The following is a 16,768-nucleotide window of genomic DNA, read 5'->3' on the forward strand; positions in this document are numbered from 1 at the left end:
AACACTCATCTCCTAAATTGCCAGTACCATGTAACTCTTCATTTCTAATAGCCTTGCTCCCGGGCTGGCTGATGTTCTGGCAAATAAGTTTAAAATTAAAGGTTTTATTTCTTTGATGTCCAGGTATTTTATATTTTGAGATTTTTAGCGATGGAGAGGGAGCCCAAGAAATCGAAATCATATTTAGCCAAGTCGAGTATATTGATGCCAACCTCCAGTCCCAACTTTATTCGGATCCATCAGTAGTAATTAAATATAGCTGGTTTGGTAGTTTGGAGATTTTTCTTGTTGTAAGAATTTTAAATACTTCCTGTCGCTATATTACGCCTACAGGTACAACTGCTATAAGTGCTATCTTTCCATGAACCGCTTAAGTCGTCTTTTATTTTTGTCTTAACTTAGTACTGGTTGATAAGTAAAAGGAAATCGATCAGTAGTTGTGATTGAATTCAAGAAGGCCACAAACACTGTGTACCATGCAAAACAATTTCCCTTACGCGTTATATATTACCTGTTCTCGATCATGGATTCGCTTCACTTCCTTCTTGGACAATCGACACTCAAGTCAGTCAACTGCTAAACTTTTAAACTTAAAGATTTAAGAATCATTTAAAAAGATCACCTGATCATTTGATAAATTTTAAATACTACATATAACCATTACCGCTGACGTGCAACCCTAGAATATAAGCCAATCAAAATCGACACAATTCCGACACAATCGCTATATGGTTATGTCTATGATATTGATACTCGAGCAATTTAATAACCAGTCACTAGAGCTTTAATTTGATTTCAAAACTGCTTTCTCGTAAAATAATACGTTGCTATTATGGTGGGTTAGATTATTATTACCTAATACTTTTGAAATATTCTAAATCATTAGCTTGATGTGAGCAATTTACGTAAATTGAAAGCCGCGTCTCTCCCCTAATTATTTCCGTATTATACTACTAATTGTACTTGATTAGGTCTCCTCAATCATTCGAGTGGCCTGCACCAATGAACTCCCGTTTGTGACGTATCATCTCCCTCCAAAGTTTTCGGTCACTAGCCATCTCGCTCGCTCCGTCTAGGTCTATGTCAGTGTTTCCTGTAAACGCTGCAGCATCTTCCAGCAAACATTTCCTCCAGTTCTTTCTTGGACGGCCCCTAGATCTTCTCCCATGCGCAGGGGTCCAGTTAAGCAGGTACTTAGGAAGCCTAGTGCCTGGCATTCTGGTGACATGGCCAAACCAACGCAGGTGGTTTGCTCCTATGAACGTCTCTACTGGATTTATCTTTGCACGCTCCAGCACTTCAGTGTTTCTAACCCGATCGAGCCATCTTATCCTAAGTATTCTCCTCAAGCAACGCTGATAGAACACCTCAAAGCGATGTAGCTGCTTTTTGGTTGTGTTCCAAACCTCACTACCATATAACAATATTGTCAAAACCGCTGCCTTATAAATCCTGATCTTTGTATAAGACTGGATGTTGCGGTTTTTCCATATATAATTACTCAGTTGATTGAAGGCTCCGGAAGCTTTCTGAATCCTAGCTGACAGCTCACGGTCGATAGTACCGTCGCTGGAGATAATTGTACCTAAGTACGTAAAGTCACTAACTTGCTGCACTGGCGTGTCTTCAACAGTGATGTTCACTGTGGCTTCTTTCGTGTATGGCCTTTCCGTATTATAGCCAGGCTATATGATCGTATACAGTTATACAAATCTATATGATCGTCTATTATGTGGTCTTACTCTTACCATTTCATTTCAGTATTTAATTTAACTTTTAGAGAATATTACAATCAACAATAGTAACAATTATGCATGTTTAGCAAAGTCCTATCAGAATGGAAAGTGATCAGGTTGTACCGGATCTCCTTCGATTTTCGGACCGCTTAATGTTGGGTGTCTCCATGGTTGGATTTTCCATCATCACCATTTGCGGTAAGCAATTCTTCGATATTTTGCCGATTTAATCTTTGAAATTTGAAATTTATAACATGTTAAATACTTTGAGTGTCACAATTTTGTAAAAATTAAATTCAAAATACAAAATACTGTCCCGTGCGATATCGAATTTGTTGTCGGGTATGATCGTTGCCGAGCATGTTATTTGCACTTTTACTAGTACGATTATCATGTCCCTTGTGATGGTTTCTAAATAGAACTCTGTTTTTCAGGTTCCTTCTTAGTGGTGGCCAGTGTAACTATTCACAGCAAGAAGATTAAAAGTCGCAACAATATATTTATCATCAATCTCATGATCGCAGACTTCATTGTCGGTAATAATACTCGATATGATTCCTCGTGACTGTTAAAATTAAAATAAGATATCCAGTATGATAAGTGTTGAAACTTAAATTTTTACTCCCAATAGTTTTGTATCCTCCATGAGCGGTATTGAAATTAAAATGAATGTCCTTCACTCTTAGAAGCGATAAAACTAAAATTGTCTCCCTCAGGAGTGTTAACGATGCCCATAACATCCTCCTCAGTACTGCAGAATAAATGGGTCTTTGGAGCTGATCTTTGCAATGTAAATTCTTAACCTTTTAGTGATTTAGTGTCATGCTTAGATAGACAAATTATCAATTTTTTCGAAGTTATTTCTAAATCAGCTTGATATCTAAAATGTGGGGTTAGCATAAATTATATTTTTGTATAAATTATGCTTTTATACGCATCCCCCCTACAGACGTCAGGTTTCTTGGATAACGTAGCGCTGGTTTCCTCCTTATGGACTATGGCAATGTCTTCTGTGGACAGATACTATTTCGTTACCCATCCATTCACTTACTTCAAGGTAACATTATATTACTTATAACTTATACTACGGCAATGTAATAAAAAGAGGTTTATTGATTTTTTTAAAATTCCAATTTTTTTCAATTATGATAATCAATGTCTGGCTGTGCATGTTTTGTTGTTTTGGTATTATCGATTAAAATTTTCATTTTCTAATGATACTATGGGGGAATAAAATTAGAAATATCGATGATCTTGGACATTGGACAGTTTGACACGACCGATAAGAAATTTAAGTAATGGGGATCCCAATTCAGGTCACATACCTCAGGGCGCAGAATATCCCTCAAATGCAAATTTCGCCATTTTTACCTTAGATACCTTACACAGGCTTCCTTGGTGCCATCTGTTTAAGATCAGATCTAGAATTGACATGTCTTTATCAGGTTATCAGATCTAGAATTGACATGTCTTTATCAGGCTATCATATCTTTACCTGTCTTCATATCGGGGAGCACGTTTTGAAGGTTCGATATTCTGCCTAAATGTCACTGTGCTGAGTCTTCAGACCAATTAGCCAGCTGAAGTATCCATCAACATTCTGTGCTAAAGGTTGAGAGTTTAAATCCTGTTATTGAAGTATTGAGGACCGACAAATCCGGCGGCTAAGTTTCGAGCACTTTTTACTCGAACTTCGAGACATTGCGTGATAGGAGTTGACATTTATATTAATGCCCTTCATCGATACAGTTTATATTTACGTAAATCGTGCATTTGAGAAAATTAGGTTTCTATTTTCTACGCAGTTTGAGCTCCGGTTATTCCCTATCTCGCTTGAAACTGACAGCAGTTTATAAATCAAATTAGACATAATTACATAACCTCAAACTTAGTGGTGTTGGAAAGGTTGAATTCTTAATATTGCGAGAGTTCTGCTGAGGATGATAATGAGTATTACAGTTACAACGGCAAATCTTTCATAAAATCTCCGAAAATAAGGGCTTACGGGCCGTTAATAATTGACAACAAGATCCGTCCAAACAAAGGTCAATAGATCTGATTGAAACGTTAAAACTCCCAGGTGATGTCACACAAGCGGATAGTGGTGATGCTGGTGTTCAGCTGGCTTCACTCTTCTCTCCTGGCAGCATGTCCTCTGTTCGGGTGGGACTCCTACGTTTACTCTCCCTACTCTTTCAACTGTGGTATCAAGGGATCCAACGACGCTTTCCACCGGTATAATGTTCCGACAGATGAAATTATTTTTAAATTTGATGAATTAAATTTTTGTTGGCAAGAATCTGCACCTATTTTTTCCAAACATATTAAATTCTAGAATGGCTCTTGAATCAAGGATTTAACTTACAGATTATTTTTATCACAGATACTACTTCATCACCTTCTTCATGCTCTCAATCCCTGTTCCGGTCTTTCTCTGTGCCTACTTCTACTTCAAGCTGCTCATCATCACAAGAAAACGTCTTAACTCAAGGTCCAAGAGACAGCAGGCCTCCTTTCCGACCGCTACATCTTCTTGTCCAGTGTGAGTATGAACTTATGATTTCAGAATTGCTCATCATTTCCTAATTATATTTCAAAACTTTAGGCTTGTTTCGCAAACATATTTGATCATACTACATTTCTGTTTTTACAGTGTTGCATTGCGCCGTTATCAAATAAGAGGAAAATAAAAATAAACAGATGTTTCTGATCCATCCTGTATTTTGAATTTTTAACAGCTTTTGAAGTTTTTGGCAAGAACACAAACTAATATTTGTAGTGACACTACTGGCATTTTATCAACTGTGATAAATGCACGAATAATCATACCTTATTGGCTCTAAGGATCACGTCAAATCATGATCAGTGCCTAATGAGGTTTATTTCAGCAGTACAGTTCAGTTCAGTGACACCACTGCGTTCTCCAACGTCCACTTCAAATACCCCTTTGACTACCAAGGTTAGTTCGATTTCACAATTTCTTCAGTAATTCTCAGATTCTGTTTGTCCCACCTTTAGGAGTTATAACATTTTAGCATTAACGTTTTACAAAGCTGTTCTGTGCTAAGCTGCAGTTTAGTCTGATTTCTAAAGCGATTGACTCTAATTGAGTGGTATCTAAAGTATTATCCAACACCAAGACTGGTGGTTATAGAACGTTATAGAGTTATAATTATTATAAATAACATGCCGATAATTTCAGAGTCCAGCTCAACAGCACAAGACCCAGTGAGTAGGAACTCCCCGGAAGAACCAATCGAAGGACCAGTCCGCCGCACACTCCGCCAACACCAGCCCGAACACACACCCGGACCAGCCCCCCAGAAGAGTAAGTGGAGGTGGAACAGGGCTGCAGACCACAAAGCAGCCAACACCAACGAGGCGAAGGCGAGTATCAAGATACGCCGCTCCAGAAACACGGCCATGCAGCGGAAAGTCACCGTGTCTGTGTTCATTATAGTAGGCTGCTATATGCTCTTCACTATGCCATTGTTTGTGACGGGACTGGCACATTGGATCTCAAAGCACCCCATAAACATTCCCATAAAGTGGGCCCTCTTGGCTCACTGGCTGTTTATCGGGAAGAGCGCTTGTAATCCCATATTGTTCGCGTCTTTGAACCCCCAGATACAGGGTGGTTTTAAACAACTGATAGGATTTTGTAAGTGTCGGTGATTGTGGTCTGGTAATTTTACAGGATCGTTTTGTGTGTCCTTATTCTAGTTTATCACGTGTCAAATTACACCAATGTAATATTTAACAGTTAATACCTATTACAATGAAAAGCTGTTGGAGTTGCCACATTACCAGCTAGAGTGTAAAAAACTGTATCTTGACATAGTTCAGCGATAGAACAATCAGAATTTGATTTACCATTTACGCTAGGGCTTTGTGAGCGACTCATGTACTTCAATAATCAATATTGAAAGATTGCCATTTAAGATTCAAACACCTACAGTGCAATACCAAGGCTATCATAAATGAAAATTAACTTAAACAGATATAGCCACCAAGCCACACAAAGTTAGATCATTGCAGTCTTTTTTAGTGTGATTTATAGCTATATTTATCAAAGCTAAGCGTTAACCAAACGTTTTGTCTTTGTATTAAAAGAAAACAGTAAGGGCCGAAAAAAGACGGAACATAAAGACTTTGCTAAATTATGTTTAAGGCTGCAAAACTGTCAAAGCTTTTGTATTCATAAGTTTTATAAAACTGTGATAAATCGGCTTATATTTGGATCTGGATGCTTTCCGATCCATATCCCATATCAAATGAGTTTGAAACGCTTCCCCAAGGTGTCACTAGCCAAAATTCGCATTTGGACACAAAATTAATTTAAGATATGGATTATTATTTATTAGGGAAGAAATCGGAAAGGATTCTTTTGAAGAATTGACTGAAGCGGTTCGTGACAAACTAGATTTGAGAAATGTTTATTTTATTTATTATTTGGAGTGTTTCGTACTCGTCATATTATTTATTTTATTCAAATTGTAAGTTTTATTCATTGTATAATTATTATTATTAATATTTACATGTTTCATTGTTGATATGAATTTTATGTTTAAATATTTAACAGAAGTGTTCTTAATTCAAATTTAAATCTAAATTTAGGAAATAAAGATATTAATTGATAAAATTTCAATATATAATATATAACACGCACTTCAAATGTAAATTTTTGGATAATAACGTTCCACAATCCTCTTACGACTTACATCATATAACATATTATAAAAGTGCACGAATTGTCTTGAACTTTCAAAAAGAGCTGCAGCTATCAATATTATAACTTTATTTATAAAGTTATAATAAAGTTAATTACCTCAAAGCGGTAAATTCGGAGTGTTTATAAACACTCCGAATTTACCGCTTTGAGGTAATCTTTTTGTTTTTGTTTTCAGCAACGATTACGAGTGAGGAGTCATTTGTTTAATTTATAAAATTTAAGTTTCACTAGCTTTTAGCTTTTATGATGAAATTTTAAGTCTTTAGTGGTGTGTCATGTGTGAGACTAAGGCTATTTAAAATATTCGGAGCAAAAATTATTTACAAAAGATCATCAAGGCTGGTAAACAATTACTAAATTATTGGTCCAATACTATTAATAGGCTTTTTCGTGCATATAATTGAACGGCTTCGGGCTTCTCTAGAATAAAAAGTTCAAGTTATTTAACAACAGTCATTGATAAGGAATTTTTATCACTACCAGACAATAATGTCACTGATCGTGAGCTGGAATCCCAAGGTGATGAGCGAGAGTGGAGAGGGTCGAGGGACGAAGGTGGATGCATTGTAAGCTTTCAATTTACAAGTTCTCCTTTAACAATGACAAGAAAGTTTAACCAAACATTCAATCTGAGTCGCTGTGAGAAGAATTATACTATAGTACTGGTTAAAATAATTCATAGCTATTAGTCATATGACCTATCATTATCAATACATTTCGTAATTATCTATTGCAGTCCTTAACTTTAATCCGACTACCGTAAAATTGGTGTGATTTGTCACCTTCTAAAATGTAAAACCATTTGATTTTAGATGTTAACCGATTTATAAAATATAATTATAATAAAGCATGGCGTGGTTTGAGCATTGTTAATTGTTGAACTATTGATGGTCTGAACACCTGGACATAATTCAACCTCTTAAATATCACTTTTTTGTTTCTTAAAACGAACACGTGATCAGTAAAGAACGAGGTCATGAGTGGGTTTTGTCTCCTTCAAAACTCTTTAGTTTTCAGCTTTAATTGGTTTATTGTTTGCCCTAGCAGTTTTAACGAGCAGAAACCACTCAATATAGTCATTTTAATCGAACCGATTTGAGCATAGCACTGCACTGCCCCTCAACGGCAAGACCATGAAGATCATCCTACTGCTATGTGTGTTGGTAACCCTCTCTGGAGCCATCACATGGAATTTTAACGAGATGATGGACTATTTGGACAATTTCCTGAATATAAAAGAGGAAACTTTAAAAAGGCGGGACCCTAACAACTGGATGTGGTTGGGAGGAAACGACATCAATGAGGAGAAGCAGTGGGTCTGGGAGGCCGATGGTGAGAAGATAGAGTGGGACATCCCCTGGCAGAAGAAAGCTGGAAATGACAATTCCGAAAGGAAAATGAAGGAGGGGCAGGATGTCAAGATGGGGAAAAGTTGATGATTCCTAACGTCTTGGGGTATATCGACCATTCGCTTGTCAATGTCCGGAAACATAGAGGAAGTGCAAAATCTAAAGAAGAAGTTTAAAATTAGAATGATATTTTTATAAACATGTTTTTTTTGCAAAAACATTATTAATTTTTAGAGCATTTCAGCAAGTTGTGTTATTGTTAGACTGCAGACCAAGATGTAAAAACTAACCATTTATTTTCCCTGGTTACAAATTGTTGGAAACCGGGTATTCATGAAATGATAACTATATCATTTATTCTTATCGTGCTATTGAGTCTAGTTTGATGATTTTTTGAAAAACATTTCTGGTTGATTCATATTTGAATCAGTAATGACGATGTTATGACAAAGGTAAGTAAGTAAATATTGAATTAAATACATACAACACATTCATACTCTGAAACTGTACTTATTTGATACGAACTATCTCCAATCTAAAATTGTGACTAGACTAAAAATGTAAATCAAAACATTTCCGAAGAAATAGCAATAAAATATAAAAGGGCGAAATAATTGTAAGAAGTAAAAACTTTCCGAACTTATTCGAAATGATAGGCAGCGTATTAAAAACTATTCAGCTACTAAATAAGTATGTAATTGTAATATCATGCATCGTGTCACAAACACGAAATAAAAGATAGTTAAGATCAGTTTTTTTTAAACAGTTAAGATCGGACGATCATTTTTACTACTAAATTATTCAACATCACCCAGCTTGCTGGTGTATAGCTCTTTTCTATCTACGGAAGGAATGGTGCAGCTGATACGTTCAACATTGTCTTTAGGTTGAATGTTCTTGTTAGTTTCTCGTTAATCTAAAAACGGGCCTCCTTGTTTAAAAACTGAAGTTCCTGCTGTCATGACATATGTTTGTCGTGAGGTTTGGGTCTTGTTGGATAAGGAAAAACTGCACTAGCACCTGCTTGAAACAAATCCTCTCCAGCTTCTCCAAAAACAAGAGTATAATATATTCTTGTACAATTCACTGTAGAAAATGGGGTTAAGAATGCTGTTGATGGGTAGAACAACCAGAGCTAGCACTTCAAATAGTAGGGGAGGAGGACTTTCACTAACTATTTGGAAGTACACAGCAGCCCCGATAAAAGACAACCAACTTGCTAGCTGTGTTCCTATCATCAAAGAAACCTTCAGAGCGAGTGAGGTGGCTGCAGCGTTCTGTCTGTTCATCCCACCTCCAATGTCTCCCACTTCACGTCGAGAAACTAACTGCTTTCTAACTATGATGAGGTAAGTGAGAGTAACTATAATCAGTAGTAGCGATACTATAATAAGGTAGGAGAGTTTATAGATGAAGTAGGATTCTTGTTCTTTAAAGACGTTGTGGACACACAGACGGGTGTTTCCATAATATCCGATCTCTATGATATCAAATATGTTGTCTTTACTGGTGAAGGTGTTGACTGTTGAGGTCCTTGACAGTTGTGTATAGATCAGTTTTGTTAGAGTAATATATTTCATGTATGTGGTCTAACCAGGTCATGTTCACATAGCTAGAGCTGATGAAGGGATTATCTAGAAAGTTTTTAAAGAACACGTCTGTACGGAAGATATTTTGTATGGCAACCAAAGGAAGGATGGGAATCAACGCATTTATCACATTTATGGCAATAAGTATTTCAGATGTTATAAATATTGTTTTAAGTTTGGTTTGATGATGTACTCTGACACAATTGACACACCTGACTACACTCATAAGGGCTATTGCACTGAGGGACCCATGTGAAGCTATTGAGAATATCAGTCCAAGTGCCTGACAGAAGATACTTGTTCTCCAAGTTTCATCTTGAATACAGTAGTTGCCATTTGCACGAAGAACCAGGGCTGCTACCACAATACCACAGCTATACAGACCCATACTACCATCAAAGAAAAGAACCTGGAGACACAAGAATCTGTCAACTTTGCCGGCTGATGTGGAGGGAGTGCTGTTGAAGCATCTGATCCCCCCTCATAAGTTCAGTATGATCATTGAGACTCCTGCAATAGCTGTAAAAGCAAGCAGAAAGTAAAAACTGAGGAGTAGGTTGGATGAATTATCTGAGTTACAGGGATCACATTCGTCACGTCCGTTGGAGCAATGTTTGATATTATCACAAGTTTTATCAGGAGTCACCCACTCTGTACTCTCAGAGGTATTGAGGGAGCAATAGAAACGTCCTGGACATTCTGCCTCATCCGCACCGTTAGAACAATCTAATTCTCCGTCATATAGGTTAGATAATTGGCAAGTTTCATCATAGTATTTGGGCGTACAAGTGAAATCAATCTGCTTGACCATACCCATACTTGTTAACACGATTCTGTCGCAAAACTTAGCCCATTTTTCATCATCAAAGTCAGGAGTCTCAGAGCAGTTTGTTTTACAGTAGCTGGAAATATCATCATTATTATTGAAGAGGTGTATGATAGTATAGTTCATGCATCGGTTGATAGGGTTGATGAGACGGTTTTCATTATTCAAAATTGCAGAGCAGTCAAAATTTTCAATATTACGAAAGATGCATGAATTGATTAACTCTGAAAAGATGTGTTTTGTGTCACAATATTCTTGTTGTGACAAGCAAATACTTGAGGAGTTTAGGATAGGACATTCTACTTCCACAAAACCCTCGCATAAACACTCATCAGCGCCATCAAGACAATCATTCTTACCATCACACAACTGTGGAAAGGTAACACATCCAGTGCGTTTTGGACAAAAGAAAACGTCTTTACTGGTATACAGCCACATTCGTCTGTTAGGCAATCAGAAATTGCGTCGCAGTAACGGTTGTCGTTATCGAGTTTGCAGAAACAGGGTACTTCAGAGATTGCTATTATCCACGAAGGAGCAATTTCTTCTCTGAGCACAAGATCCATGGCGCTAACCGGAAATTGACACACACCTTCCGTTATACTGTTATATTTTCATTACGACTTGTATTAATAACATTGAGTGGACGAGAGGAGTCTCCAGATTTGATAAAGATTTTGTGAGTTGGTTGGCACTTTCCTTTAAGTTTAGACCCTACCTCTAGGGCTGGAATTTCCCAAGGATAATCATTTAAGTTAACGATGTTAGGAATACTAATAGGAGATTCGTTACTAAAATGAGGTACGTCAGGAGTAGGAGGTTCGTTACTAAAAGGAGGTACGTCAGCAGTAGGAGGTTCGTTACTAAAAGGAGGTACGTCAGGAGTAGGAGGTTCGTTACTAAAAGGAGGTACGTCAGGAGTAGGAGGTTCGTTACTAAAAGGAGGTACGTCAGGAGTAGGAGGTTCGTTACTAAAAGGAGGTACGTCAGGAGTAGGAGGTTCGTTACTAAAAGGAGGTACGTCAGCAGTAGGAGGTTCGTTACTAAAAGGAGGTACGTCAGCAGTAGGAGGTTCGTTACTAAAAGGAGGTACGTCAGCAGTAGGAGGTTCGTTACTAAAAGGAAGTACGTCAGGAGTAGGAGGTTCATTGCTAAAAAGAAGCTCGCCACCAGAAGGAGGTTCGTCAGGAGTATGAGGCATACCATGAGGGTTGGTGAGACAAAAAAAGAGTGAACACTATCAGAGTTATCAATAGTTTGAACATCGCCTCATCTGTCTACTGAATAATTACAGTTTTTATCAAATAAAGATTATTTGTTAAACTTAAGTTTAACCATCTCAATAAAAATTTCTGCAGAGTGCAGAGTAAACAAAATGAGACAATAATTTAAGTCCAAACATTTTAATCGATGGTAAAGTAATCGTTTTGCTGCGAAAAGTTTAGTCGTCAAATTAATGAAGAAAATATAAATAGATGCTATGCGATAATTACTCGTCATATTATTTATTTTATTCAAATTGTAAGTTTTATTCATTGTATAATTATTATTATTAATATTTACATGTTTCATTGTTGATATGAATTTTATGTTTACATATTTAACAGAAGTGTTCTTAATTCAAATTTAAATCTAAATTTAGGAAATAAAGATATTAATTGAGAAATTTCAATATATAATATATAACACGCACTTCAAATGTACAAGGTGGGCCAAAAGTCAGTACCCATATGTTGGCCTTAATAGCTCAATCACTGAGTGCCCAATTGAAATAATTCTGTCTGGTATGACTTACTACCACCACTGGTTCAAGGAATTTGTCAAATCGAAAAATATTCGTGTTCATTTTTTTCAAATGAAGGTTCATTTTTGCATATATTTGATAGTTTGGATAGTCGGATGAAGCCAAATTTTATTGAATAGTGTTTGGCCATTTAAATCACGTTTGTCCTGAAAAATGAGAGTTCTAGCTTCTCAGATGACCGAGATATGAAGCATAACGAGTTTGTTCATTACGTGTGATCAGGTAATTGGGTTGAGGCTAGATCTGCATTATGGGAATCGTGTAGAGAGCCCAATTACGGTGCCGTAATTAGGTAATCATTGCTAACGAGATAAACAAATTGCTTTATAACTTCGTCATTTTAAATCCGTTTCGCACCATCTTTTCATATCCTATTCCGGATTAAATGACCTATTGCAATATGTTACAACGGAGTCTCTAACAGGTTCACAAGCACCAGTATAAACAATTCAATGTTGATTGGGCGTGGCCCCCAAAAATCGAATTTTCACATTTTGGTGACGGAATCCTCGAACAAGTAGGTACAGTATGCCATCTGCAAAGCAACAACTCTCAAATATAAAACACGGCGGGGTTATAAGACCCAACGTATGGGTACTGACTTTGGCCCACCCTGTAAATTTTTGGATAATAACGTTCCACAATCCTCTTACGACTTACATCATATAACATATTATAAAAGTGCACGAATTGTCTTGAACTTTCAAAAAGAGCTGCAGCTATCAATATTATAAACACTCCGAATTTACCGCTTTGAGGTAATCTTTTTGTTTTTGTTTTCAGCAACGACTACGAGTGAGGAGTCATTTGTTTAATTTATAAAATTTAAGTTTCGCTAGCTTTTAGCTTTTATGAATACTAATTTGAAGTCTTTAGTGCTGTGTCATGTGTGAGACTAAGGCAATTTAAAATATTCGGAGCAAAAATTATTTACAAAAGATCATCAAGGCTGGTAAACAATTACAAAATTATTGGTCCAATACTATTAATAGGCTTTTTCGTGCAAATAATTGAACGGCTAGTTCGGGCTTCTCTAGAATAAAAAGTTCAAGTCATTTAACAACAGTCATTAATAAGGAATTGTTATCACTACCAGACAATAATGTCACTGATCGTGAGCTGGAATCCCGAGGTGATGAGTGAGAGTGGAGAGGGACGAAGGTGGATGCATGATAAGCTTCCAATTTACAAGTTCTCCTTTAACAATGACAAGAAAGTTTAACCAAACATTCAATCTGATCAGTTGCTGTGAGAAGAATTATACTATAGTACTGGTAATAATTCATAGCTATTAGTCATATGACCTATCATTATCAATACATTTCGTAATTATCTATTGCAGTCCTTAACTTTAATCCGACTACCGTAAAATTGGTGTGATTTGACACCTCCTAAAATATAAAACCATTTGATTTTAGATATTAACCGATTTATAAAATATAATTATAATATAGCATGGTGTGGTTTGAGCATTGTTAATTGTTCAACTATTGATGGTCTGAACACCTGGACATAATTCAACCTCTTAAATTTCACTTTTTTGTTTCTAAAAACGATCATGTGATCAGTAGAGAAGGAGGTCATGAGTGTGTTTTGTCTCCTTCATTACTCTTTAGTTTTCAGCTTTAATTGGTTTATTGTTTGCCCCAGCAGTTTTAACGAGCAGAAACCACTCAATATAATCATTTTAATCGAACCGATTTGAGCATAGCACTGCACTGCCCCTCAACGGCAAGACCATGAAGATCATCCTACTGCTATGTGTGTTGGTAACCCTCTCTGGAGCCATCACAAGGAAACAAAGGAAACAACTGAAGGGACTCCGGGACCTCCTAACAAACCTCCCAAATAATGTGTTCGCTACTTGTAACATAGCCTTCTTCTCCACCGTAGTGGACTACAAAACTGCCCAGGAGAACTGCAGGAACTTTGACATCGGAGCAGGAGCAGTGAAGGGGAACCTTGTGACAATTAACACAGATGAGAAAAACGAAGATCTTAAGATGCTGCTAGAAATGACATATCCAGAGGATCAACAACCAGAAAGTGAATGGACGAAAACTAAATGGGTGTGGTCTGGGTTGAGGAAGGTGAATAATGTGGTTGGATCACCCTACCAGGCAGTGGTCTACCTCAACGACGACTGGCAGTGGGCTAATGGATCAACACCCGGAAACTTTGCTAAATGGGCACCAAAACAGCCAGATCAGAATGCACTGAAGTACCGCAAGAACGGTTGCGATGAAAAGCCCAAATGCTACCAGAACCAGATGAGAATCAACCACGATGGAGAGTGGGACGACACCTATAAGTTCATGGAGCACCCCTACGCGTGTGACTACCAAGGAAAATACATCATTTCCTCGAACAAGGTTAGTTGGGAGGATGCCAAGCTGGCCTGTGACAATGCTGGTCTGCATTTAGCTAAGATAAGGTCAGGTGGGGAGCTGAACGAGATGATGACAGCAATGGACTATTTCCTGGGTAAAAGAGAGGAAACTTTGAAAAGGTGGGACCCTGACAACTGGATGTGGTTGGGAGGAAACGACATCAATGAGGAGAAGCAGTGGGTCTGGGAGGCCGATGGTAAGAAGATAGAGTGGGACATCCCCTGGCAGAAGAAAGCTGGAAATGACAATTCCGAAAGGAAAATGAAGGAGGGGCAGGATGTAATGGCTTTATCAAGATGGGGAAAAGTTGATGATTCCTACCGTCTTGGGGTATATCGACCATTCGCTTGTCAATGTCCGGACACTTAGAGGAAGCGCAAAATCTAGAGAAGAAGTTTAAAATTATAATGATATTTTTATAAACATGTTTTTTTTGCAAAAACATTATTAATTTTTAGAGCATTTCAGCAAGTTGTGTTATTTCTTAGACTGCAGACCAAAAAGTAAAAACTGACCATGGCCATTTATTTTCCCTGGTTACAAATTGTTGGAAACCGGGTATTCATGAAATGCTAGGTATTAACTACCTTACTCGGGAATATTATAACCGGGATAAAGTGGTGGGTTTTGGATGATTCCGCCATATTTTTCCCGGTCAAAAATTTTACCAGCCATAAAAAACCCGCCGACTCAGATTATGGGGTTCCAAGGGGGTGGTGATCATCCTATTTTACCTGAAGTCTCATATTATGTGCTAGAGAAGACTTTTGAAGCAGTGGAAGGAGGGCTGTAACTTTATTGGCGGTTGCTACCATAATTTCGTTATAAAAATCACAATTTGGTTATAGAAATCAGATTTCAGGGTGGACCGTGATTCTCACTTCTCTTGCCCATGAATCAGTGAATCGGAGAGAAGAAAACAATTTATATGTTATAGAAGAAAACGAAAATAATAATAATATATAATATATATAATAATAATGTCTCTAAAGATTGATCGCTTCTCGTGTGCAGTGTGTAGACTAAAGACAGAGGGAGTTTTTCCCGTTAAAGTAACTTGTGGCCACATCCCGCTAGAAGTGAGTAAACTGTGCCACTATTTCATGGTCCACGGTGGATTGATTACTGGAGCAGTTGAAGATGCAAAGCCAAGACGTTCCCCAATACCAAGCGGTGGGCAGGAAATTAAGCTCCGGCTGACCTTCAGAGCATTAGCCCCATTAGCGGATAAAATGAAAGTCTTGTTAAGACAACAATACAACTTCGAATTTGACGGTCAGCAGCTCAGGGGGATATCAATAATGATAATGGCGGGAACATTAGCGATAATGAGAATGAGAATACGCTTTAATGAAGATTTGACTTATTATTGCATTGCGATTAAATTTATTTTGTTGATTGTAATGTTGTGATATTGCATAATTTATTGTAAATGTAATACCTTACTCGGGAATATTATGACTGGGATAAAGTGGTGGATTTTGGAAAATTCCGCCATATTTTTCCCGGTCATTAATTTTCCCAGTCATAAATTAACCCGCTATAATATTCCCGAGTAAGGTATATGTTTTCAGAAAATTATGTAATGTAACGTGATGGAGGTTCTTTAAGCGGGAAATTCCAGTCCAAACCCTGGAAACATGACATAAAGGATTTGTTTTACTTGTTGCATGAAAAGCACTAATACAACACATTCATACTCTGAAACTGTACTTATTTGATACGAACTATCTCCAATCTAAAATTGTGACTAGACTAAAAATGTAAATCAAAACAGTTCCGAAGAAATAGCAATAAAATATAAAAGGGCGAAATAATTGTAAGAAGTAAAAACTTTCCGAACTTATTCAAACTGATAGGCAGCGTATTAAAAACTATTCAGCTACTAAATAAGTATGTAATTGTAATATCATGCAACGTGTCGCAAACACGAAATAAAAGATAGAGAATTTATCAAGGTGTCATTGGTAGAAAGATCAAACGTTAGGATGATAAGTACAGTATTATTTTTAGATTGAGTGTTATTTTCTTGTTCATTTAAAAACGGGCCTACTTGATTTCCCTGTTCAAAAAGTGAATTTCCTGCTGTCTCGACGCATGGTCTTTAATGTTTACTTTACTTTTGTGCATGATATGTTTGTCGGGAGGTTTGGGGTCTTGTTTGATAAAGATCGAATGCACTAGTGCATTCTTGAAGTGAATCCTCTCCAGCTTCTCCAAAAACGAGTATTTATATTCTTGTACAGTTCACTGTAGAAAATGGGGTTAAGAATGCTGTTGATGGGTAGAACAACCAGAGCTAGCACTTCAAACAGTAGGGGAGAAGGACTATCACTAACTAT

General features: G+C 37.2%; 3 protein-coding genes across 3 annotated transcripts; 2 read left to right on the top strand and 1 right to left on the bottom strand.

The window, feature by feature from the left end:
• The first annotated feature begins 1,837 nt into the window (after positions 1–1,837).
• LOC134813812 (rhodopsin-like) lies at positions 1,838–5,411 on the top strand. The gene is made up of 8 exons (XM_063821692.1): positions 1,838–1,934; positions 2,171–2,272; positions 2,453–2,526; positions 2,686–2,793; positions 3,817–3,971; positions 4,120–4,278; positions 4,625–4,695; positions 4,939–5,411. The coding sequence occupies exons 1-8, from the start codon at positions 1,838–1,840 to the stop codon at positions 5,409–5,411; spliced, it is 1,239 nt and encodes a 412-aa protein (XP_063677762.1).
• A 5,039-nt stretch (positions 5,412–10,450) lies between these two features.
• LOC134813813 (uncharacterized) lies at positions 10,451–11,433 on the bottom strand. Its single transcript, XM_063821693.1, has 2 exons — positions 10,951–11,433; positions 10,451–10,456 (listed from the first exon to the last, which is right to left on the bottom strand). The coding sequence occupies exons 1-2, from the start codon at positions 11,431–11,433 to the stop codon at positions 10,451–10,453; spliced, it is 489 nt and encodes a 162-aa protein (XP_063677763.1).
• Positions 11,434–13,660: 2,227 nt separating this feature from the next.
• Positions 13,661–14,937, top strand: LOC134814224 (uncharacterized). Its single transcript, XM_063822287.1, has one exon. The coding sequence runs from the start codon at positions 13,776–13,778 to the stop codon at positions 14,793–14,795; it is 1,020 nt and encodes a 339-aa protein (XP_063678357.1). The 5' UTR covers positions 13,661–13,775; the 3' UTR covers positions 14,796–14,937.
• Positions 14,938–16,768: the final 1,831 nt, after the last annotated feature.

The sequence above is a fragment of the Bolinopsis microptera genome, chromosome 4, assembly GCF_026151205.1.
Source record: "Bolinopsis microptera isolate Bmic1 chromosome 4, MBARI_Bmic_1.0, whole genome shotgun sequence".
Taxonomy (NCBI): Eukaryota; Metazoa; Ctenophora; class Tentaculata; order Lobata; family Bolinopsidae; genus Bolinopsis; species Bolinopsis microptera.